Source organism: Catharus ustulatus, chromosome 2, assembly GCF_009819885.2.
Source record: "Catharus ustulatus isolate bCatUst1 chromosome 2, bCatUst1.pri.v2, whole genome shotgun sequence".
Lineage (NCBI taxonomy): Eukaryota > Metazoa > Chordata > Aves > Passeriformes > Turdidae > Catharus > Catharus ustulatus.
Genome location: NC_046222.1, coordinates 114165203 through 114191683, shown reverse-complemented (window position 1 = coordinate 114191683; position 26481 = coordinate 114165203). Strand labels below are relative to the sequence as shown.

Sequence of the window (26481 nt, the reverse complement as noted above, 5' to 3'; positions counted from 1 at the left end):
CTATAGTGAACCTACATGAATATTCTTAATTAAGAAGTTAAGCTGGAGTGGAGGGCTTTTCCCCACATACCATCTGGGTGACTGTTCAGAGCCTGGAGCATATTAAAGCACTTCTCCAAAATACTTTCTCCATACCATATTATAAGATTATGAAAATTGATATACATGAAGTATTGAGTGTCCAGGCCTGGAATTTATAATGTAATGGTGATTAATATCCTGAGAAACCATGTATTTTGTCACTTAGAACTCTCTTTAAACTTGATTGACCAATACAATCTCATTTGGGGTTTTTTTTAGCCTTCTACATTCAGAAAGCAACAGTTATTTTGTCTTGAATTGAGTTTATTCCTTTGGCTGATACACAAATCAATAAGGGTCAAGATAAGAGAGCTGAAAATCCTAGCACAGTTCATCTTAACTGCTGTATTTGTCTGTTCCAGTTAAGAGTTGGAGATCTGCCGCCCCACAAGGGAATACTGAAACGATTAAATGAAACTGGAGGAATAGCACTTGGAAGTGCATCACTGAACCCAGACAAGAAACATAAGCTTGAGAGTACACTGAAGGAGGCTAACCATCGTTTGTTAAAGGTTAGACATATTACTGATATAACTGTGATATAAAATTTTAATCTGCAGTGAATATTTGCATTATATATTTTCTGGTATGTATAATTTTTCTCTGTATGAAGAGACATTTGTGTGCATAATGAACCTGAGGAAGAAAAATGGGTACAATACAATGCTGTGAGAAACAGTGATAGCAAACTAAGACTATTAGTGACTGGAATGATGATGTTGCATTCAAATACACTCCCTAAATTACAGTTCTTCTACTTAAGGGTGGAATGCACTGCATCATTTTTGTAGTCTGGTGCTTTTGCTGGAACAGCAAATACTCCAGACTTTGTGACTAAGGTGTGGGAGAGGCAAATGTTTGATTTTCTTTATGGAAACACTTCCCAAATCTGTCCTGTTCTCAGTCCCAAGGCGGACACTGAAACCACTGTTTCACCTTCCACCACACTTCTTCCAAACTTGAGCATTCACTTCTGGTTTTTTGTGTAGCAAAATACCTCATATTTTGCTTTCCAGGATCTCCATAGTGATAGAAAGAAGGGAGGACTTTTTTCTGTTTTATAACATATTTTTTGTATTGAAAATGTGTAGCAAATCTGGTAAAGAGAGGTTTTCAAGTAAGAAGTTATAGAAAGCATTGTCCAGAGGACCTCTGCCCAAGGTATGGATTAGCCTGCTTGGAAATGATCAAGATAGAATCAGTTGAAGGATTTCTGTGGAGACTGATTACAAAGTCAAAGTCAGGGACATTTACCTGGAGTATCTGTTAAAGTTACCAGGATGCTGGGGCAAAAAGGAATAATTAATTGTGTTTTAGCTCTGGGGGTGAAAAGAGTGAGAAAATAATCTTCTGAGTACCTTACTGAAGAGGCAAGGTGGAGTTTCTGGTTAAGAATAATGCATCTGGGTTTTGTTACATTTCCATAAACACAGTTGAATTTCAATCACACACCTGAGAAATAAAAAGGAACTTGATGTGGTACTCTTACTAGTTTCTTCCTAACAGGAGCAGTCTGGCAAAGTTCAGAATATTAGCTAATGACTCAGACAAAAGTGGATAATAAATATTGATCGCGTTCACAAACTCCAGGTTGGACACATAAATCATTATTTCAGTGACTGGGCAGAAGTATCTTTTTGTCTACAAATGGGCTTCTGAAATCAATGTATAGAATTGAGAACATTTCAAGATCAAAATAGTGTTATCTAGTGGCTGAAGGAAGCATGTACATAGTTGAAATTCAGGGACCGTGTTAATACCCAAGCCGTGATTTTAAAAAGACAACATTAATTTTCAGGAAAAAAACTTTCCTTTTAGTCAGATTACATAAATATATTTTAAGAAAATCTGCAATTTGTCACTGAATGTAGCATTTTACTGATTAGTCATATGCCTAAAAACTTGGAATTCTCATTTTCTGCTGGCTGGTGCAAAAATGTCTCGGGTCTCTTGTCACAGTCAGAGAAACCGTGGGTATTGTTGGAAGTACTTAGGTTTGGGTGAAATACGGGAGACAAAAACTACTGTTTAGTGAATCATTACAATTTACAGAATTTTTATAGTTTTATGTCTCCTAGATCTAATGTGTCCAGCAAAATAATTATTTTTAGAATTTTTTACTTGAAAATTTTCATTTACTACTAAAAGAGACTAAACCAAGAAAAGTAATCTTCCATTTGAGATCATTGCTTAACGACATCATTATTATTTCTGTTATCTACCCATGGAAATGTATAAAACTGAGTTCTCATTCTCCCTTGTTCTCTGAATGTAAAGAATCTGAAAAATGCAGTGGTTTGGTTTTGTAGTGGGCTTTTTGTCAATTTTTTTTTTTTTTTAATGAACAGAAATTGAATTTGAAAATTACAATACTCAAATCCATGCATCGTCTTTGAAGGTGCTATCTTTCACAGGTTTTCTGTTTTCTCTGTGATCTTGACAGATGTACAAAACAAAACAAAAAGTTAGAAGCTCATTTTGCAGTTCGGTAAGATTTTCACAATGATTCTGAAGGGAAAAATAATTATTTTTTCACTTGTATGTGTTTTGCTGTTACTCATGATTGTGTAGGAAACCTCAATTATTTTTTCCCCTTTCTGCCCTGAAAATCTAGGATCTGAATTAAAACTAGAAATCATGGAAAGAAACTCTGCGAGCTTGACAGAGGAACTTAATGGTTTTTTTTCGTTCAACTGTAGATATGCAAGCACTGGAAAAACCCCACAGATATTTACTCTGAGCCAAAGCTCACAGGATGGGCACTTTTATATGAGGCAAACTTCTTCGGTCACCTGAGGATGATTCTGTAGTCAGTGGTTTTGATGAGGATATATTTTTTTGTGTTCCTCAAAGCACAGTAGACAAACATCATCACACAGAGGTTTCTCTGGGGCTTTTCTGTCTCTCCACTTCCTCTTAAGAGTGCATCCTATATTTTAATCCTTTGTTTCAAACGGTATGTTTTGTTTTCTGGGATCTCTGCTAGAAATGAGCATGCAACACTCTACCATTTATGATTTATCCCATTTTGCAGGTTGATACTATTTTCAAGATATGAAACATACAAGACAGTTATGTAAATAATGTAAGCTAGGTCATAATCTCGTATACTCCAGAGTAATTCTGCTTACTTCAGAGAAGCTGTCAAAATTTGCACCAGCTGAGAATATAGCCAAATATCTTCTAAAGTTATCACAAATTTTTGTTTTGCCTTGATCTGCCAAGCAGGGGAACAGGGGACAACACCTGTGAGTCTTAACCTTGAAGGTGACATATTTGAAATAAGTCATGTTCAAACCTTCTTTACAGTCACAGAAACTGTTGCCCTACAGCAATGGAAATAACCTAGAAACGAATTTAGTATGAAGGGAATTGCAGTCACATAAAAGTATTTTTTTAGCCTTTACTTCAAAATTGTCTTTGCTTTTGGGTGTTTATATCACGTTCTGATGACCTTGAGAGTAGATATGTGAAGAGTTTTTCTTCCTTTGGATAGTAATAATTTTCACACATTTCTTTATACAACTTTATCAAATAGTGATTATAATAGGCTGTTACCTAATACAGTATAGTTTAAGCAGAGAATGAAGATTAAAGCCCAAATTTGAAAGGCATGACTTTTAAATTCTATCCTGGTTTTACTTATTGTACCCTCTCCAAAGCCAGTATTTGTTGTAAAAATGAAAATAGCATTATCTTTGTGAAGTCTTAATATTATGAAAAATGAAGTGTTTTATGACCATTTTTATGCTTTCACATCAAGAATTTTTCATTTATTTTCAAAGCTTAAAGTATCTTCTGCTGTGATGTCCAAGTAAGGTAACCACCTAGTGCTTCAAAGCATCCAAAAGGGTACTCGGCACTGGAGTTTGTGATGAATTCAGTTCTTGTCATATACCACCTGCCATGGCACGTAACAGATCTGTAATGGGTTTCTTACCTTTTACTGTGCAGTAAATGGATTGATAGATTAGGTCTGAGACCAGTGAACCATGGAATCAGAGGTTTGCTAGAAGGAGTTTATTACTCTTTAATATTATTCTTGGTCTGGTGTCAGCCAAGAGCGATGAGCTAAATTATCTGAAAGTAAGCTGGATGCCAAAATCAGCATTCTCCTCATTTATCCACCTTAGTCTTCACAACATCTACTGTATGTATTATGAAGGTTATTATAAGTGCCTGATGGAGACATTTTGTTTTGCTACCTTTTAATTTGTCTACTAGTATTAGTTCTAATTACTAGACACCAAAGAGACTATTTCACTGTTTATTGCCACAGCAAATCAATTTGTTGTGCTATGTGGACAAGATAAAAATTAGAGTGGAGTGACATGGCTATAATTTGTGAACATTTTCTGTACCACCAGAACAGGCGTAGGTTGTCTTAGCTTGGCTGATCAAGTGTAGAGAAAAACAGATGGTCCCAAAAGCGCAGAAACACAAAGTCATAACAAGGTTATAGTTCACGTATTATAACTTGCCTTGAGTAGAAATTATTCATAGATTACCTGCAATGACATAAAATTTCCAGCATGTCAATGCAGCTTAATTTGAGCTCACAGTTGGAACTACTACAATTGCTACTGTTGTTATTTGTGGTATGGAGGGGAAAATATATTGGAAAATGAATGCTACAGTTTGATTTCTATTCTTTCAATTTGAAATAAGAATAGTATAACTGGCATTTTGGGGATCAGAAGGTTGACATTTTCCTGAATTTACTTTCATTTAATGAGTGACCTGATTCCATTAAATGTAATAAAGTCTTTTGTTATGCTAAATTATCTGTGACAGTCTGTCATAGATGGCTAATTAAATGTAGTCCACATTCATATTATCATCAGCCATACTCACAAATGGACTCATGTACAGCAAAAAGACATTTGATGTAAATGTTCATTGGATAAACCTGGGAATGTCACAAGCTCTAAGAAACAAGTATATATAGGCTTAATTTTATTTTTTTTTTTTTAATTTGTGTATTGTTCGCAGTTAGTATTAATTAAAATTTTAAAAGCTAAACAAATAAAAATATTTATGAAATACAGTCAAGTCATGCAGGGGTAAAAAGTTTATATTATATATTGAGACGATAAAAGCATGATTAAATACATGTGTGTGTATATATATGCAATATATATCATATTGTCTTGCCAACCAGCTTAAAATTCCTTATTATTTTTGTTTGCCATGCAAATCCAGAATATATTAATCATATATTTATGAAGTTATGCCAAGTACTTTGAATGTAAAAAGTACTAATTTTCAATACATATGTGCTGACAGCTACTTTGAGGTAATATTCATGCATCTGAATTACTAGACAGCAAATAAGTAACTTCAGGCAAATCCTTACGCATTTCTTTACTGTGCATCTGAGAGAGATTTCACTTGTAATGAACAATACTCAGATACTACTGCGCACCAATCAATGGCAACGGTTTGGGCTTTCTAAAACTTCAGTTCCAAGACAGACACTGCCATTGCCTGTCAGGTTTTTCATCCATCTCTATTAAGGAAGACCATAGGGGCCTAAAATCAATGTTTTACTCTTTGCTGTTTACAAGATAAAGATTATACTTTAATTATATAGACCTGTCTGTATAGCAACATGCCTATGTAATTAAAGTTCCCACAAGCGCAATAACCTAAAATAAAGTTAAAACTTTTCCTCAGCCCTGGAGGCATGGACAGACTGGGGATGAAAGGCTGAAAGCAGCACCAGGGAAAGGGTCCTGGGGGTGCTGGGGATGGAAAGGGGAATCTCGGGGTGCCATGGTATAGAAAAGACATGAAGCTGTTAAAGAACATCCAAAGGAGGGCAATGAGGATGGTGAAGGCTCTGGAGGACAATGGGATGGTGAAGCCGTGTGAGGAGGGGCTGAGGGCACTGGGTTTGTTCAGCCTGGAGGAGACTGAGGGCAGACCTCAGTACAGTCACAACTTCCTTGTGAACCCTGAAGGTGTCCTGTTGATCCTCTTCTTCTGGTCTTCTCAGTGGTGAGGGTCCCACAAAATAGAGTTGGATGGGTTGATACCTGTTCAGGCCCGGTGGGGATGCTCAGGGGCCTCCCCCAGTCTCTCACGGCAGACTCCAGGTCTGTGACGTTGATTTGCCTCATGTGCAGTCCTCTGGTGCAAGCCTTAGGAATGATTATGGGGCACACTTTGGGGGTTTTTGATGGTTTATGACACCTCCTCTCACATGAGTGTCTTGTGTACGTGGCTTTCTTGGGGTGGGGGTTTTACAACTGAGCCAGTTTTTGTAAGGGGAGATAGAGTCTTGTCACACACCCAAAAACTCTCGTCCTCCCACCCTGAACCCATCTGGAGCTGATTCTCAGCACAACTTCTGGGTTTGGCTTCCTTTGTGGATAAGTGTAAGCCCTTAACCACTGCAGTCCCTCACAGAACTGTGTGTAGCCTGAGGTATTTTCTGCTGAAAACCAGCAAAAGAACATTTAGAGCATTTTTAATTTATTTTAAAATAATTTTCCTGTCAGAATATCCTTTTGTAAAAATTACTGAAAGAACTAGAGTCTAAAGCCTTTGTGGCTGCTTTTGGATTTCAAGAACTGAGTAAGAAAAAAAAAGATAAAATAAATTCCTGGACTAGATTATTTAGCAGAGATTTAAGGTGGGGGAGCTTGTACTCAAAAATGTCCTTGACAAAGGCGAATTGCTGAAAGTGGAAAGCAGAATGAATGACAATTAGTTGCAAGTATTACATATAAAAATGCAGATATTCAGAAGACTGTGATATACATGATCATATTACCATGGAAGAAAAACAAAGCAAATCTTTGGGGCAGGGAATATGTTTGTTTGCTTTTTAAAAATCTAGACAGCCAGATGAAGCAGAAAATTGTTTACAGCATTGTTTTTGGGTTTTTTTGGAATGCTTTAGTTTTTCTGCATTGATGGGGAAAATATATAGTTTTAATAAAAATAAGAAATATTGCAAATATTCCATTGAAAAGTTTTAAACACCTCCCAGGGTCAGGTCCTGGGAGCCTCACAAGGAAACACAAAATGCCACAGGCAAAGCAAATAAAATTCTTCTATATTTAGCAAATAAAATCTTTTATACATATTTTTAGTAGCCTACTTTTATCTTCCTCTAATAATACAGTCTTTACTCTGACTTTGTCAGAGACACTATGGCTCATAAATATTCATGGGTGTAAAGGAATTACATAGATTTTGTTTTAGAGTCAATATTGAGTTTGCTAATGCAAATGGCTCAGTTAATTAACTAAATGGGATCCTAAACTGAACTTACATGAAACTCTTTCGTACACTGATTGTTTTTCATGAAGAAATGATGCATATAAACCAACTTTTCCCTCTTCATTTTAAAGTGTTCTTTGGTACATGTTCTAGGGATGGTGATTTTGAGCAGATCAAACTTTCTGGCTGTAAGAATTTCTGTTTCATGTAATCATCTTACAAGTACTGTGGAAGTGTCAGTTATGATTTATCAAGAAGTCTGGATTGAAGTTTGCATTTAATAGTTATTATGACTTCAGTTATTTCTTTATTATCCAAGTCCTCTCTTGGATAACATCAAACCTGCTTTTAGTCCAGTTATGCTCTGGGCTGATTGCAGTGTAGTCAGTCACTGTCTCTTCTTTTCCTAATATTTGCATTTTTTCAGGAATGGAGTGGTAAAGAAGCTGCTGCTTGAATTACATTTAGTAAGCGAAGCAAGTCGTAAAGAAAGCTTCCTCAATTCTTCATACAGAATACGTCATTTTTCTCTATGCAAGCAATGCTGGTTTTTTTTTTTTTAAACCTGACACTATAAGTTATCCTATATTTGAAGCCCATTTTCATGAAGTGCTTTGTATATCAAAGTGACACTCCCAAGGGGGGCATACAAAAATAACAATTTTGAAAGTTTTCACAGATATCCCACAACATATCTTTTGCTCATGTTTATTGCAGCTTATCTTGTTATGCATATCAGGATAGCTAAGTTTTACTCCACTCTGAGATTCCTCAACATAAGATCCATTTATAAGTGCTATATTAGAGTTTGGTGAAAGCAACAAAAAGGGTACTTCAACATAGCAGGAAAGAAACTGACATATTCTCACTGCTATTAAAATGTTGGAATTTGGGATTTCTTTGCTCTGCACTTACCACTGAGAAAATTTTCATATTCCTTTTTGAAAAACTACATGTTGGAGAGATGTTCTAAAATAGCTGGGCAATAACTTGATTGTTTTCTTTTTGGTCTTTTCAGGTAGACAGGGAAAGAGGTTGATTTGTGAGAGAGAAGTGACATTTGAAATTAGGCATCAGTCACTCAAAATATAATATGTACAAGTCATTTCAGTGGCTCTCCTGACTTTTATTTACAGTGATGCCTTACTAGCAGTATAACTTAGCAAGTTAATTTATTTGCAATAACATTTCTGACTTCTGCAAAACTATTCCCCAGTATTTGATATTTCTTACTTACTGTCTCTACCTAATTAGTTTCAACTTTTTGATTTTGAGCATTTTCTTCAGTTAAAAGATTGAGCTATAATTCCACAACCATTATTTTAATTGATACTGCTTTAATTGAATCTGCTTTCTGGATATTCATAAGAATTAAACAGAATGGGCAAACAGAATAAGATTTTACGTCAGGTGACATACTTTATAAAAATCCTTCCTCCCTTTATATATTATTAAGAACTGATATTCCTTTCCATCTGCAGAGCTCTTATTCATCCCATAGTGCATGCACACAACTGTGTGCAGACTGAAAAAATAACTATCTAAAGCTCAAGTGAGAAATAGCAGTGGAAAATTGGAGCAAGGGAAAGGATCAAGGAGATCTAAACTGCCAAGATGAGCATAGGTAAGGTTTTTCCACCAAAGTAATCAGATTTGGGTAGGGATAGAATCAGCATAGTACTGTGTTGTTTAGGCTACTTGGGGGGGGAAAATCATGGAAGACATCAGGTTCAGATGGAACAGAAGCAAGCAATGCAAGTAATTTTAGAATTCATATGAAGAAAATAAAATACTTGGATGAAGACTTAGGTTTTGAAAGTATGCAATTATTTAAATTTCATATATTCTTATGTTTTGAGAGATGTTACCTTTTTTGTGGTGGCAGTTTTTTTGTGGATTTTGTGTGTGTGAGTTTTAATAAAAAGAGTAAAATTTAGACTCAGTAAAATTTAATATGTGGAAAATTATCTGATAATTTCAGGTTAGAATTAAATTTAATATTGTGAAGACCAGTGTCAGTTGATAAAATTAAGCTCTTCTGCTGTTTCACCATTTAGAGCTTAAATCTTTTTCATTATTCTGATACTAACCTTCCAATTAATCTTACTTAATTAACACTTGAACTAAAGTACAAAATTTTAGATGTATCACATGGTTGGAGATTAATGTTTTGACACATAACATTGAAATTGTATAGTCCTTTGATGTTGAACTCAGATTTGTTGTCTTTGAAAGTATAATCCATATTTTTGGTGTTTCCACTTGCAAATTTATATTGCATCTTTGGTTGCAAACCAAGGCATATTGTCAATGTTGATCTGTTGTGAAATAAGGGCAAAGTTGAAAATGTTTAATTTGTACTGAAAGGGGCAACCCAGATTTTTAAAAAGATCTTCCAGCTGAAGTTATCTTTTATTCAATTCCATTTTATTTGCACCCTGTCTTCCTTGCTTCATCAGGCCTGTGTCAGTCCTAGGCAGACCCTGGGGAAAGCATTTCATATTTGCCCTGCTTTCACTCTGCTGCTGGTGTTGCCTTATGGCCACTGTTCCTATTGTTACTCTTAGAAAAGAACTTCGGCCATGCTCTGACAAAACTTGGCAGTCTTTCTTAAATAGAAGGGAAAGACATAAGATACCAAAGGGAATGAAAGCAAGTAAACACTGGCTAGTTACCCTAAGACAAGAAGTCCTTTTAGATTATTTTGCCTTGGGGCCCATAGCAAAAATATAAAAGAGTACTGAAGTGGGATACTAGCTTCTTCTCACTCATCCCTGGAGGCATCCAAGAACTTGTAGGAGCTCGTTCAGAGAGCCCAGAAACAGCAGCTGTGGGACTGCTGTAGCTCCCACAAGCACTGGAATCCCATCTCGGGTGTGCAGCTCCTGGAGCTGTGAAGAACAAGCTGGAAGGGAGTGAGTAAAGGAGTGGGGAAGATTCTGGAGGGCCCCATCTCTGCGTGTGTTCCTCCGCCACAGAGAGGGCATAAATCTGAACAGCCAGTCATCATGTCCATGTCCATTACTCCGTGGAGGTTTTCCAATTTATGCTTCTGGTGAGCTGCAGAATTAGCTCAGGAAATAAGCTGTCCCCCCAGAGACAGTCTGCAACAGTACCTTGGCTTGATAGGCAGACTTGTAATTACCTTAAACTCACCAGGCTCTAATTTCATTAGCCAGCTTGATGGCTTTATGCCAGAGCTTAACCCAAAACAAACTACAATGAGCTAACAAATGAAATCCCTGATAACCAGAATCTAAGGCTCTGATTTCCACACAATGGCGTGTGACACATGGGTTTTACAAGGAATTGCCTTGTTAAATGCTTATCTGTAGCCCTAACCTGAGTTGGTGAAAATTCTTTATTTATTTACTGTTGTTCTTTTTTATCTTTGTGGTAAAATTAAATGACGCTGCTGTATATAATTACCTGATTCATATTTACATAGATTTCTTTATTTTTAAATTATAAATATTATAATCCTATATTTGTGCTATTATATTAGAGCAGGAGACAATTTGTTAAGAAGAGGCTACATTTACTTAAATTACAGTTTACCTCTTATAGGTGGGATAAATAAATATTTTTAAAACAGTGGTTGAAGTACAGCCTGTCACCAAAACTTAATGATTAATCATCTGCTGTTCTGGATGGAATAGGCCTTAGTATATAATTAATTACTTCCCCCTTTCTCTTCCTCACCACAGAACCTCTGCAAATTTTTCTTTTTCTCTCCCGTGTTACATCCTAAATACTTGATTAATGTTGATTGGAAACAGATTAATTTAAATTTCAGATCTTCAGAAGTCAACTTGGATTTTTATCTGCCTATGACTACCTATTTGCTTTCAGTTGTATTTCTGTGGAACTTATTTACATTAATATTAAAGCTAGTAAACATTAGAGATTAACATTCAAAAGTTGTAAGAAAGATGAAACCAATCTTGTATGAAATTAGGCCAAGGTCTGCATAAATTTTGAGTTAACACATAAGGGAAATGAATGCATTTTTAATTGTTTTCCTTCTTTTCTGGGGCCATTCTGGAAAAGCATTTTTAAATTATATTTTAAAATATTAGGAGGATAGTAAAAGTAGTTTCCTTCATGGATCAGTATTAAATAGGATGTTATGAGGTAGCTATAATGAACAATGGAGTCAATGTAATAAATATATGGCAAATCAGCTTCTTAAATTTGAACAAATACCCTTTATATGCTGTCTAAAAAAATCACATGCAGGGATTATGTAGAGGGATTATTTTAGTGCCTACAAATCAATATTCTCACGCCAAATTTCTAAGGAAACATACATATCATGAGACAGTTGTGTTCCTTGCATTCTCCCAGCAGTGGTGGTTCAGTTTTAGTATCACTCATCGCTTACATGACTCTGAGTTTGGATTTATTGTCTTCTGAAAAATTTCCTCATTAAGGATTAGAATTACAGGGCGCTCATACTTCTGTACCAGGCAATATAATAATAATGCTACCATTAATGCTGCTGAACTTTGCAGAGAATGTATTTTATCTCATGTGGTGCAGAAATCTCATGTTTTGCCACTTTTAAGAGGGTCGCTTTGGTAAAAAATACGCTTAAAAAATGAACATTGGGAAACTTCACTTTTCATGATATGGCAAATTAACTGTATTTCTTGGCTAATTTTACTGATGAAATGCTATTGTTCTGTATCTGCCCAAGCCCTGTATTTACTGGTGCTTTCTGCTTTTTTATTTTCTTTCTTTTTTTTTCTTTTTTTTTTTTTTTCCAATGTACAGATGGTTTCTCCCCTAGTGTATGTTTGCAATATTGCCCGTTGTGTAGTGTTGTGACACTCACCTCTCTAGCTATAGAAAACAGTCTGGGAAGGACAGCATGGAGCTTTGTGTTGGCTGATTTATTGCCAGCCTGTTCCTACTTTTTCTCCAAGTGCTTCAGAGCTGAATTTGAACTGTGTCATTCACTGATTCTTAATTTCTCATATTGTTGGCATAGAATAATGTGTTTAGTTTAAAATCTGACTGCTTTGAATGCAAATCAGAGAACCAAGTTGCCTGACCTGAATTGATGATAAATTTCTTCATTATTTTTCTTCACTGCATGCATCTGTTTATGCATATATGGATCCAATTGGTAACTCTAAACACCTTATAAGAAAGCACATGCTTATAAATATCTACATTCAAGATGTCAAGAAAGGTTAGCTATAATTCAAGTGATCAATTTAATGTTTTCAATTTTTTTCCTGATTAAAAATTGAACTTTAAAACAATTTAGTATACTGAGATAACATTTTTAAATTTTTTTTTTTTACTAAAAATACTGAAAAACCTGGTGATAAGCTTTGATTTTAAAAAAAAAATTATTTTAGGTTTCTGTGGGTGTGTTTTGGTTTCTTGCTGGGCTTTTTTAGGACAGACTGTGTTTCAAGTGAATGGAAAGATACCTGCCATAATAATTTGGTTGTTGGGTCTACTCCCTCTGTCCCTCCTTCAAGCATATAAAACTCGTATTTTGACATTTTATATAAATGTATATATGTATACATTGTATATATGTACACATTAAAGTGTTTTGTAGTTTGTTTGTGTTTTTTTCACTAAAACAGTGACTCCTGGTGTTTTTTTCAGGTGTCCAAAGATCTTCCAGAAAAACAAAAAGAAATAGAGATTCTGCTAAAGGATTTTGTTGAACTTGATCAAAAGTTAAATCAGGTGATATTGTGGGTGACGCCTGTCAAGAACCAGTTGGAACTTTACAACAAAGTGGGTCAGCCAGGAGCCTTTGATATTAAGGTAAATTTTCCTGCATTTTAAAAAAGCATTGGAGTACTTAGTGGTCAAAAATTCAGTTGCAGCATCAGCTTTATATTGTTTATTAATGATGTAATTTTGAGGCAGAAATCAGCAATAGTTCCCAAAGTTCAAAGCTTTATGAATTAAGGAAACCTTTATTCTTTTCTGCTGAATGGTTTCCAGTGAGAGGGCAGATTAGAACTAGTGATTCCAAGATGGTCTATAAGTATAACCTACTATTTTTGCCATATTATATACATGAAACAATAATCCCAGAACTCAATGTACCAAATTTTAATATAAAGTGAACCAAAATTCATAATATCAGTGTTGAACCATTAAAGCTGTTTCATTAAAGCTTTTATGACTACCTGAAAATCAGAATATTTAGGACCATAACGCAATTCTGATATTGGAAGGAAAGATATTTAACAGCACAAGTGTCACTCCGGAATCAATAAATTCCAATAAATCAATTATCTAATAACTACGAGAAAAATATTTGCAATCTGATCTTTGATATATATATATATTTAAGTGTAAAAAAGATGCCTGTATATGAGTTCCTCTGAGGCCATTAAAGAATTAAGGAATTAAGACTGAAAAATACTGTCTAGAATCCACTGGCCTTGCCTTTTATCTATGCATATATAGTCTTCAAATAAACTGAGGAAATATTTCAAATACAATAGATATTTAAAATCTCTGAGGTTATAATTCATAGTAGCTCAGCATCTTATTCATGTAGGTGAAGATCAAAGAGAAGACACTCAGTTTTGTTTTGTATGACTTTGATGGTGCAATTTTTAGTGGAAAATGAAAAAATAAATGTCAATATTAAAAACTTGTCTTCTAATAATGGAATAAGACCTACTCCTGTAGGTATATGGTTTTGCAGAGCATGTTTATTAAGTTTATTTTAACTTAGTTTCTGCTAAGGAACTGGTTTAATGCCCAAACATTTTTAAACCATACAATTGTACTATATAAAACACTGAATCTCAAGTCCTGTTGCAGTCCTATAATTGTCAGAATGAGTTCAGCAATGGCATTCATTCCCTTTCTAAAAGATAAAATTAGTGTTGCTTTTTGCAAGTGTCATTTTATGTACTGAATGACTGATGGAATTTTGGTTTCAAGAAAACTACGAGTCCTTGTCTTCTGTAATTGAACAAAAATTTTTAGGTGATTCATATTTTATTTATATTTTGTCCCTTTATGACTAAAATTATTTCACCATTGAATTTTATATAAAATTAAAATAGGGCTAAATTTCTACAAATTATAGGACTATTGTTTTCCATACTTATTGTGAGTGAAATGTTCAGCTTGGCTCTTCCATTTTGTCGTGATGTGACTAGAATATTTCTGTAAAACATTTGAAGGAACACAAGAAAAAAAAAAATCTGTAGTCCTGAAATGGAGGGAGGAAATCATGCCCTGATAGCTGGGGGAACAATGAAGAGCTCCAAATAAACTCAAATACCCTTTCTCTCTGTGAAAGACCACCATATTTCTTTCACAGATAAATTTACATCACTTTCCTAAAGGATAAAGGAAAAGGTTGGCCAGTTTTGGTTGTAGATCACTTAGTTGTTATTATAAGGAACTAAGGACTATAAAGACTACTAAGAATTATACGGATTGTAATCATATAAAGCATATCTGCTTCTTATCTGCATGTTACCTATGTGGATTGCTTTTAAAAGACATAGATTTAACTTCTTTAAGATGTTGAATTAGGTTTATCCAGACTGTAGGGTGCCTTTTGACGGAGAGAAACTTTTGTGTTTAAGACTCTTTATTAATTATCTCTGAAGACAGATTATATCCTCAGAACCTTTTTGTAAGATTAAGCAGAGTAAGACCATTAGTAATTACAAAGCACATTTAGAATTAGTAGATAAGATTTAGGAAAGCAGCCTATTCTTGACAGTTTTCAATTTTACACTCAATTTCATACATTCAGACCCGTGCTAACATGCTGTCTGTCCTACACTGGGTCAAGCCTGGACAGACACACCCTCTCAAATCAGTGTTGAGATGTTTATGTATATTTTTAAATTGTTATCCTAATTGCAATTTAAATTAATTTAAATTGCTATGGCTAATGTGTACCTTTAAAAAAGTAAGGATGTGTATCATGCCTATGGAAAGGATGTGTCTTTTGCTCTGGTATTCCCAGATGCTGTATAAATATTCAACATTTATTCTACAACCATTTTAATGCCTTCACCAATACCCAAAGAATGCTAAAGTATCTCCTATGGGATTTCATAACTCCTCTTCTCAGAAACAAGAGTGACACTTACGATCACCTAGTAGAATGAAAAGCATAGTGATAGTATTCTTAGAAAAGAGACTGGATGCAAAATTTTACAAAGAATCTTTTTGGACATTCTAAAAGCTTGGAAGCTATGAAGAAGAAGAAGTTTAAAACTGACCATTACACTTGTAAATATAGCACTGGGTTGGAAAAGACGAGGTTCATTTAAGTCATCAGGAAAACCAGATTATTTTGATTATAGGATTTGATGTAATGGCTTGCAAATTTTAATTCTAATTTTATTTGAGCCATTATCTTTCATGAAATTTCTGTCAATGTTCTTCATACTATTATTAAGCCTGCAAAGTAAAGTTCTCCTTTCTCCCCAGCCATTAAGTCCTCTCCTCTTTTCTTTTTTTTTTAAAGTTTTTTTTTCAGGAAAAGAGTTCCAAAATTGACATGAGTAGGTATAAACTTTAAGTATTGTAAGGATATTAATTTCTAAAAGCCACGAAGTATTGAGTGTTAGAAATTTTCTGACTTCAGAAGCAGGTTGAAATAAATGTTAAGAGCATGTGGGATTGGATAGGTAAAAGAGGACATAGATATGTCTTTATTTTAAATGGATGGCTGGAGTGTCATTAGCTAGTCAGCAATATTATGTTGACATAATATGCCTGTTTTAAAGCAAGTTTCCTGCATTTTCACTTATATTTAGCAAATTCAAATTACATAACTTTGTGGTAGCTGTAATTTAAACTTGATACACAAACTAAAGCGGATCTAAAATACCAATTATCAATATTCTGAAAAAATTTTCCAAAAATACAATTATTTCTTTCTCTCAAAACCACAGCAACCTTTGCTGCTGGCATGCAACTATAATCTGATAACTATCATTGCATTTTCTTCCATGAATCAAGGGGTATAATAAATGCAGGTCCTTATCAGGTAATCTGTTCTAAACTTTTTAATAATATTGGTCTATATGATACATGCATAATAAGTATATAAGGGAGGATATCTGGGAATTTCACTTTCACATTTCACATTGATAACTTTCAATTTCTGTGAATTAATCTCAGTTTAAAAGCTCATATCTTTTTTCCACCTGCAAAAATCAACTATTAAAAAGAGATGAGAAGTCCCTTAAATTTACTTAGAAGAAAAATTAAATAAAATCTCCAGCAGTGTTAACCTTTAATGGTGGCAGAAAAGTAATTCTAAGAGAGTAAAAAAGGTGCAGCCAAAGGCGAAATTATTACATGTTGTTTGTTACAGAGAACTTCACAAAGTAACACTTTGAAGATATAATGCGTAACTGGGCTTGGTGACAGGTAGAGCAATTAAAATCCCTCCTATAGCTCTTAAAACTACGTGTCCATTAGTAATTACAAAGTGCCCAGGACCATTTTTTAGCCTAGAGGTTAGCTGGTGCAGCACAGCATGCATCCTTTCAGCAACAATCCCAGCTCCCCCAAGAACACAGTTGCAACCAAAGTGCCTGATGTTAATCGCTGACCATGCCTGAACATTGCCTCAGACCTTGCAGTTTGTCCCATGTCAGAAGCAAAGCCCCAATTTAATGGTGTGGGTAGTTATGGTGAATAACTTGAGCATAAGCCCTCTCCCTTTTTAGTTCATTACTTCTGTCACCACATAAAAAAATCAGGAAAGGGTAAAAATTAGTTATATGAAAATAAGACTTGCTAAGATCCAATTATTGAGAGATGTCTCTAGCCAAATTAAGGTGCAAATATGATCATATGCTGAAGTCAATAATACAGATTTTATTTAACTGTAAAATGTGAGGTAGAGAGATAGAATGAAATAGAAAAGAGAGGGGAGGAGAAGAGAAAGAGAGGAAGAGACAGAGACAGGTTAAGCAGAAGATAGGCACCACCCATGGATCCAATAGTGTCCTGTAGGTATTCCTTCACCCTGGGCAGCTCGATGGTGGGGATCCCAAGTTCATTTAAAACTTTTCATAATTCAAAGACTCTTTCAACCAAAGGAATTAATGTTCATTGGCTAAATAGTTCATGGTTTCAGATGTTTAATACCTGTTCTTTCCTACTCTTGAATCCTAAGTTTAGTACAAACATACATACAGGGACAGTCTCTTTCTTACTTCACAGTAATGCAATTAGAAAACAGAAGAATAGAAGATGCTGACATAAAGAGATTGAAAAAGTCCAGTATCTTCCTTCGTCATCCATGTGGAGAAAGACCTTGTGGTGACCAAGTAATGTACCAGATGATTTGTAGTCCTACAGTCCCTGGAACATTCTGTGTCATTTGAGGCTTTGGGCTACATCTCAGCATCTAAAGAATGTACAAATGTCAGCTTTAAAAGCTGACAAAAAAAATGTTAAGAAAAATGTGAACTCTTATAGAAACAAACCTTTTAGATATTCAGTCCCAGAAAGCGCATATTGTACTTTGCAACTGCTTTTACTACAAAATACATTCCCTGCTTTATTTTTTTTTTTCTTTCTTTCTTTCAGCTCATTCTGCTATCATAACTCTTCACTTACTTCAAAGAATTGCAGTATGGCTCAGTAAACCCTAATATATTTTATGCCATTATGATTTATATTCTTAATTTTCTTGACCACAATTTAGAGGCTGTAGTGCCACAATTAGGACCTGCACCCTCAGTTAAGCACAATCATTTTTATCGGTGGTGTCAAAAATCATACTTAAGCTTTAATAACTAATTTCTCAATACATAAGAAACTCATATATTGAGTAAGAGTAGAGAAAGCATTCTTCATTCTCAGGATCTAGATAGCCTCTGTACCAGTGTTTGCTTCATTCATTATTTTCATGCTTAATTACAGTTTTATTCTAGAAACTGTCAAATATATATATATATTTAAATTTAAGAAACTATCAAAATAAATCAGTGTTGAAATGCATATTTGCAGGTTAAAAATTACAAGTATTAGGATAGATCTTTGTTCTTAGTGTCGAATATTTCTTTTACCACATGGATGTGATCATTCCCATAATAGCTTAGTATGTAGACTGCACCTGTTAAATACTCATGTATATGCATGGGGAAGGCATGAAATCTACATCTGTAAGAAAGTCTTGACTCCTCTGCTACTTGTGAATGCTGGAACACTTCCAGGTTTTCTGTGTACCAGCTTCTCATACATGTAAAATGCATTTCATATTGTGTCTTTTACAACTCTGGTTTCCCAAGGTTCACAGTATGACTCTGTTTGGGTTCGTTCTTTGACCTGGGTTTACCCTCATTCTGATAGCTAATTTGCATGATTTAGTATTCATACTTCACAAACTTAGATGGTATCACCATGAATTTCCAATTTTACAAAATGGTGCCAAGGAAATATACAACAGTTGTATACAATACAGTGTGGAGAAAGATTGAAGTACTTAACAGAACAGCTCTGTTTATGATACAGTTTCTGCCAGCTCTGGTGTTAAGCTGTGGGTGTTATAGCCACAAAAAAGCTAGGTTCATCCACAGTCACTGGATGCAGCCATGGCAGGAGAACCTTTCACCAATGACATGCTGAAGTTCAGCTCTTACAATGTGATTGTTTTTTACACACTGGTACTTTTTCTCAATCAGTAGCTTCTCTCAGGGCTGTTGACTAATGCCCTGATTCTGGTCCTGCTTTCAATTTATGTTGATCAAATTTAATTTTCTTAGCCATTTTTCTTCCTCTGTCAGTAAAAATCCGCAGCTAAAGATGTGTATTTTCTAACTCCTGCGCATTCAAACGTCATGGTTTTGCTGGTTGTATTACCACAATCTTTATTCATATAAGTAAACCTGAATTTTAGGAAGTGATGGCTGTTTTTCAACTCCTAATGCAATCATATCCTCTCAGTGTAAAGCTGAGGCCCTGCAGGATAACAGGGGTGATATGAAATACTGTCCATGAAGGAATTTTGACATGAGGAAGTTTTACTTAGCATTTCAGATCTGCCTGACCCAAACAGCACTATCTCCAATTTTTGCCTTGCTTCTTGAGCTCTCTAAGGGTAGCCTTGCTTCTTTCAAGTCTGTGGCAATTTCATAGTATTTTGATATACATTTCCCAAGGTACTTTGGCAGTATTTTGAGATAGAAATGTATGAGATATCCATTTAACAGCAGGAGATAGTCGATCTAACAACAGAAAAAGCTGTGTAGAATTACTGCGGTGTGGACATCCATGAACTTCTAAGAGGATGGTCTGCACCTTCCCTTTTTGTCTAGACATCACTGACAAATATTTTGGTAGGTAGTCTTTTTTTTAACCAAAAATATTAAAAATATTAATATTAAAAAGAACCCCTAAAACCCACAAATATTGCTAGGCTGTTAAAATGGTATATTAAACATTTATACAGAAACAGTTAAAACTCTTGCATGGCAACCCTGCAGCTGACTGTGAAAAGCCAACAAGGTGTCATCTCTGAGACATGCATAGAATTAGTACAGTTGGTTCAGTGTAAGGTCAGAAGATACTGCTCTGGTCATTCAGTCAGACCTGCTTTATGAAGTCATCCTTTCAGTTTTCTGGCTTATTTTCTGCTTGAACTGCAACACAGCTCTCTCAAAAATAATAATTAGAAAAACCCAGATGAAACCAAACCAACCAAGACTGGTTTCTAATTTCCACATATGAACAGTCATCCACATCTCCTGGTAAATTACTTCAACGGTTGAGTTAAAAACCTGCACATTTTTCCTCAGCTGAGTTTATTTAATTCCATCTTTCTGTCTCTGCTTTGTTTTCCAATCTAGAGAGAAGTCCAATATTGTATCAATACACAGTAATTCAGTTCTTTCTTAAACCCTGTTTTTTCACCATCAGTACTGTTGTTCTAATTCAAGACAGGAAAGCAAATATGGAGTATCTAATTAGTTTTAGTTCAAAAAGTAATTATTGTAGTGGTCAAAGCAATTATTTTTTGGTCCTGATAATAATGTGGTTATCTGTAATCACAAGGTTTTTTTGGCTAAGTCAGATAATCAAGTCTAAGTAGGTGACAAATGTTGCTACAATGGGAGTTATAGTCTCTTCTGCATTGTCTCCTTAATGGAACATTTAAGGACATGCGTGAGCACTTTGAAATATTCTGATCCAGCCATCCAGATTTAATACACTTAAACCTTTTAGGGATACGTTATTCTGAACATGTGGATGTAGACCTACACTTTACACTTTGAAAGAGCTTTGCCTACGGCATCAACAATCTGTGGAGCTCCAAAGTTATGGCTCAAGGAAGTTGTGCAAATACTGACCTTTATTTCATCCTACTGACTGTTCTGCTGAGATTTGTTTACTTCAGTTGCAAGAAAAAAAGGGGAATCTTGGAAATGATGCTACTCTAGTTGACAGCTTAAGAAAATACCTTCAGAACATCTAACCAATGTTTTTTTCCTGATTTATCCCAGTTTTCTTTTCCTCTAAATATTTATTTCCTCATAGTCCTGTTCAATCTCAATTCTGTGTATGACAGGACTGGAAGTCATTGAGAGTTTTGATTAGAGATTCCCAGATGCCCTGCTTACAGGAAGAACCCTGTAGAAAGCTCCAAAGCGTGGTTAAATTCATGTTGTTTTTTGAAGATCAGAATGAGAATAATAAGGTTTTCTTAAGTATATAAAATCAAAATGACTGGATAAGACAGACAAAAAGTAAAAGCTTTCTTATTACAACCTACTGCAACTGTGACTAAGATAAAATTAACATTTTGCAATCTGTTACAGTCAGATTGCACTTTTTAAATGTAGCTCGTGTAACATTTGTGGTGTGCTAAGACTTAAGAAAAATACTTTTAGTGGGTGTTTAAAGCATTTTTACAGCCAAAAAAACCCCCAGATTTTTTATAATATGTACATAGTAAAGCTGTTTTTTGTGTTCTGATGTAGTTAACAATATGCTATTAGCCAAAAATAATTTTAGAACCCCAAATATGAAAAGAATGGAATGTTGTCTAGTAGGATAAGAAAAGCCTGCAAATAGGGTAATGCATATATGTTTTTAGTTGCTCATAAATTTTAGCTGTTACTGTGGATTACTTACTTTGGTATTTAGTGCTTGAATTCTAAGGGTTGGTATTTTTTATAAAGTCAAATAATCTGTCTTCAGAAAAATTTAAGTTTACAGATTTCTTCAGCCCTGCTCAATTAGCATAATAAAACTTGTTTTCTTTTGCTCTCCAGTTGTGCAGTCCAGAAACACCTTAGTTAACCTAGAAAAGAAGTATCTAATTCCTCTGAAAGCTTTTATTACTGATAGCACTCTTCATTTAATAACATTTCCAATTATTTTTTCCATCTAAAACACTCTAAGTCTCTGAGGCAGTGACATTTTATTTAGTGAATTCCTGCTTCAAATACAAAATTTTGGAAGAATAAAAATATTGTAGAAGAAATTTAACAGTAATATGTAGTGTTTAAAAGAGCCCTGGAACATACTCATCTTGCCAAGGATTGGTGTGCTTTAATTTTGACATTTGACTAGTGTAGTCCAGAAAACAAAGGATGAATTCTATATTCTATATATTCTATATAGTCTATATTTCAAATGATGTTTCACCTTTTTAATTATGTATTATTTTCTTAAATACTTTTTGATCATAGACTTAATCTTAAATTAGTGGGAAAAGTCCATTAACTAGTTTGGGTAAAAGTGTACATGAAACAGAAGATTCTTTTTACCTCTGACCTTTCTTTCTTTTCTTTCTTTTCTTTCTTTTCTTTCTTTTCTTTCTTTTCTTTCTTTTCTTTCTTTTCTTTCTTTTCTTTCTTTTCTTTCTTTCTTTCTTTCTTTTCTTTCTTTCTTTTCTTTCTTTTCTTTCTTTTCTTTCTTTTCTTTTCTTTCTTTCTTTTCTTTCTTTTCTTTCTTTCTTTTCTTTCTTTCTTGTTTTTGGTTTGGTATTTTTGGTCAGAGGCAGCAAATGTAAAAAGTACACACAAAACTTCTTATAAGGAAATGAAAATACAGATATTTAGCCAATCTTATTCCATATTCCTCTCTGTCTGGTTGAACAAGGAGCACATTGTAGTAAAGGCATACATCAAGTAAACAGTGTTTAGGTTTTCTTCTTTTGCATTTATGGACTTCAGTTTAGTAATATACATATTACCATTGCATGCATTTACATGGGGTTGATTTACATTTAACACTTTCACAAAATCTTTGCCACTGCGATGATTTACACTTTTTAGGATGAAAAGGTCTGGGATGCTCAGCTTGATTCCAGTTCCCCTGCTGTTAAAAGATGAGCTGAAGCTTCTCTGTTCCAACCTGAAGAGACAGCCCTATCCTTCATGTTGTACAAACGTCTGCAGCTGGTACTCCTTACGCCTGCAGGAGAGCTCAGGATATGCAGGATGGAAGGAAGGATATGGGGAGAGGGCACAGAGGAGAGGAGGGACATAGTAGTGTCTGCTCCTCCTCCTCCTCCTACTTGTTGAAAGCCTTAGGAGTCATCATACCTCCTTCTAACCATAGGAACAGGTCAAACCTGCACTTTCTGGGAATTCTTTCTGGTCTTTATTTCAGCACTGGCATTTCTCCTGGAAAACAGTTTTCCAGGGTGGTTGTGACAGATTTAAGTTATTATAGGTGATGAGGATATTGACAGGGTGGACAGAAATGCAAGTCCTATTTAAGGAATGGATGGTGAAATGACACTTCTGGAAAGGAAGTGAGTTGGCAGAATGCAGAAATTCATGTTTCCACTGCTAGCTCACTGAAAACCCTGCTGACCCTTTAAAATCTTCTTCTCCAGACAATATAACAATCCACTTTTATTTTCCAGCTATCTTTGACTCCAAATCCTCAATGGTCCTTTCTCCCTGCTTACTCAGTCTCCCAATCTTCTCCCTTTACTACCTCCTTACCTCTGGGTCATCACTCACTCCTCCTGTACTCCTCAACACTTGAATCCTTTTCTAAGGCTTAAATAGCCTTGATTTTTGCTTATACTGCTTTAAACTCTCTCTGGGTATAAAATTTATATCTGTTTACTCTCTGTGGTGGTCAGCTGTCATGTATTTTAAATAGCATAATAAGTTCATTTTTGGCAGATAAAAACTGACCATCCTTAACAAAGAAATAACTCTTCATTTTTGAAAATTAACATGTATTTGGATTTTGTCCTTGATGACTTTGAATTACAATAAGAAGGCTGTCTACTCTTGTCAATCACTTCATTATATACTTGACAACCTCACGTTAGAACAGAAGAGAAGAGCATGGCTGAAGAGTACCAAATCTAATTCTAGATAAATAAAAAAATTACCCCACAGGAGAGAATGAAAATGCCAAATGGACGTTGCTGTAGTTTTTGTCCATCAGTCATCATTTGTCAGTTTTTTCTCGACAATCTAGGCCCAGATAAGTCAGATTTTAACACTTTACTGATTCTTTTACCTTTTCATTTTGCCAACATACTTTTAAAGGAATAGTATTACATACAATAAGAGGTAGTGTAGTTTACCTGTTAGAGCACATTAAGAATATGTACCTCAGAGATCTGTCTCATATTCTGGCATCAACGCCTGATTTGGCAAAAGGCTGAACTGGGAAAACTTCTCACCATGAAATTTAAACCACTTATATCTTGATATTCTGTGCCTAAATCAGTTATGGTTCTTCCCTGAAATTTTATTATGGGACTTCGAGAAGCAAGCTGATCGATGTTTTGTTTGTGAGCTTTGAGCATTCAAATTTTAAACAGTGTGTCCAAATCTCTTCTGAAGAAATCTATTCCAATTGCAAGAATATTAAACCATATTAGCTGCAAGTGTATTGTGAAAATATGATAAAACTTTCCCAATGACTAATGCTTGTAGATTTAATATACAACAGACTTTGCAGCCTAAGGACAGATTGCAAACACTGTCTCAGCATCTCAGGGAAGGAAAGATTTTTGAAAAGTGATCAAGTATTTGATGTGTAGGGGTACTGTTTTTATTGGAAATAATGGATAATAAATCAAGATGGGATTTCATTGTTGAAAGCATAAGATTTTTAGAAGTGTGGGTGAATTGATTAGAAGTTAGTGGGCTAGTACCTCAGGTTTGGTTTTGGGCTTCCTCCTTGTACTACTGATTACACCTCAGGTAATATTCAAAGTGTGCTTAATAGAGCAAACAAATAAATGCAAAGACAAATTTAGAGAAATGACAGGGCAATTAGCCAAGGTTCTAGTGAAGTCAATACTATAGCTTGCTTTAGTGTAGTTCGGTTTTCTAAGAAATTTCCTCTTCTATTCAACAAAACACAGTTTTCTAACATTCTTACCATCTTCTGCATATGTTCTTTCCTTAACAGAAAACATTCTATTTCTTCAAAACAAAAGTTACTGAAAGGTCTTGGATATATTCTTGATAATAGCATATTAATTATGAAACAGTTATTCTTCTTTTGTAAGATTTTTTTTTCCGTCCATTGATCACAAGCAATTTAAAATACTGGAATCTGAAGAAGAGCTCATTCAAATGAATACTTACAGCTGCACAAGGTCCTATTAGCTTTGGCTTCCTTTGCTTTGAATTGATTGCTATTCAATAAATATTAGAAACAGGCAGTATGTGTCTTCACAGTTTTTTTTACATTGGAAATTATACAAATTTTTGGTACATTATAGATATTTGAATGTTTGATTTGGCTGATATTATTTTGGCTGATATTTGAGAAAAAATTGGTTTGATTTTTACTTGCTGATTTAACTAAAAATAAAAATGTATGCCTAAAGTGATCTTAGTTCTTCCTCACACTAAATAATGATAATAGTGATAATAGTGATATGATGATGATGATAGTGATAATGTGGAAATTCCTCAGTCCTCTTGCAGATTTTGTGTTAAACTTCCAAGTAAATGCAGCTTTGACATTGAGTATAGTGTTGTAAAGCTTAGCTCCTATGAGATGCTCTTGTAAAGACAGTCAATGCATTTCATTGGAAAAACTTTGCATTTCAAGATGCTTGGAAGGGCAGGTGGGAATACTTTCTAAACAGTTGTTGTGGGTTAATGACAGCAGTCAGCTCAGCCCCATACAGCTGCTTGCTCAGCACCTGCCCCTCCCTGTCCCTACCTTCCCAGTGGGATGGGTAAAAGAACCATAAGAGCAAAGATGAGAAAACTGATGGGTTGAGATAAAGCCAGTTTAGCAGGTAAAACAAACCTGCCTGTGCAAGCAAAGCAAAGAACGAACTAATTCACAGTTCCCAAGGTCAGGCAGGTGTTCAGCCACTTCCAGGAAAGCTGGGCTCCTTCACGAGTAGCAGTTACTTGGAAAGACAAGGTCTTTTACTCCAGATGTCCCCCTTTCATCCTTCCCCAAAGCTTTTCTTGCTAAGCATTAGGTCGTGTGGTCTGGGATATCCCAGTGGTTGTTGGGTCAGCCGTTGCCCCTGTGTCCCCTCCCAGTTTGTTGTGCACCTCCAGCCTGTTTGCTGGTGGAACAGCTTGAGAAACTGAGAAGGCTTTGAGTTTGTGTCAGTGTTACTCAGCAACAGCTAAAAGATGCCTGTGTTATCAACACTGTTTTCATTGTAAATGCAAAACATAGTGCCATCCAGGCTGCTGTGAGGAAAGCTAGGTTCATCCCAGCTATACATCCCTGTAAATCTGGGCCCTGCTGAATAGCATTTGCTTACTAGTTCTTTTCATTCTTTGTAATTAGAATTTTCTGTTTTTCTGGATGAAATCAGTGGATCAACCTCAGATAACATACTTATTTATGGAAATTAAAACCAAAGGTGCCACCGCTCAGAGTGTGACTGTAACTTCTCAATTTTCATTTGCAAACCAGTCAGTTGAAAATGAGCCAACAGCATTCTTTCCATACTATAAGAACATAAATTCTGTTTACTGAAATCTACCTCTGCTTCTGCTGTTGAATTAATGTACTGGAGCTGCTTTTGCTATTCCTTCCAGTGAAACTGTTGGAAGATAAATGGTAGAAATCCATCCTCATGCACATTCTTTTAAAATTATTTATAAAGACTAATACCAGAAGATGGGCATATCTAAAAACATTATAATCCACAAACCAGTGCTAGACCAGTAACAGATTTTGATTTTGATTTATTTTCTAATTCATTTTTGTAGCCAGAAACTCCCC

General features: G+C 35.0%; 1 protein-coding gene across 9 annotated transcripts in view; it reads left to right on the top strand.

Moving 5' to 3' along the window:
• The window catches only part of DMD (dystrophin), a 1072200-nt gene that overhangs the window by 693033 nt on the left and 352686 nt on the right, over nucleotides 1-26481 (top strand). For all 9 annotated transcript variants that reach the window (XM_033051053.2, XM_033051056.2, XM_033051052.2 and 6 more), the window contains 2 exons: nucleotides 444-593; nucleotides 12940-13104. In XM_033051053.2, coding sequence (XP_032906944.1) covers nucleotides 444-593; nucleotides 12940-13104 — 315 coding nt within the window. The remainder of the gene's footprint in view (nucleotides 1-443; nucleotides 594-12939; nucleotides 13105-26481) is intronic.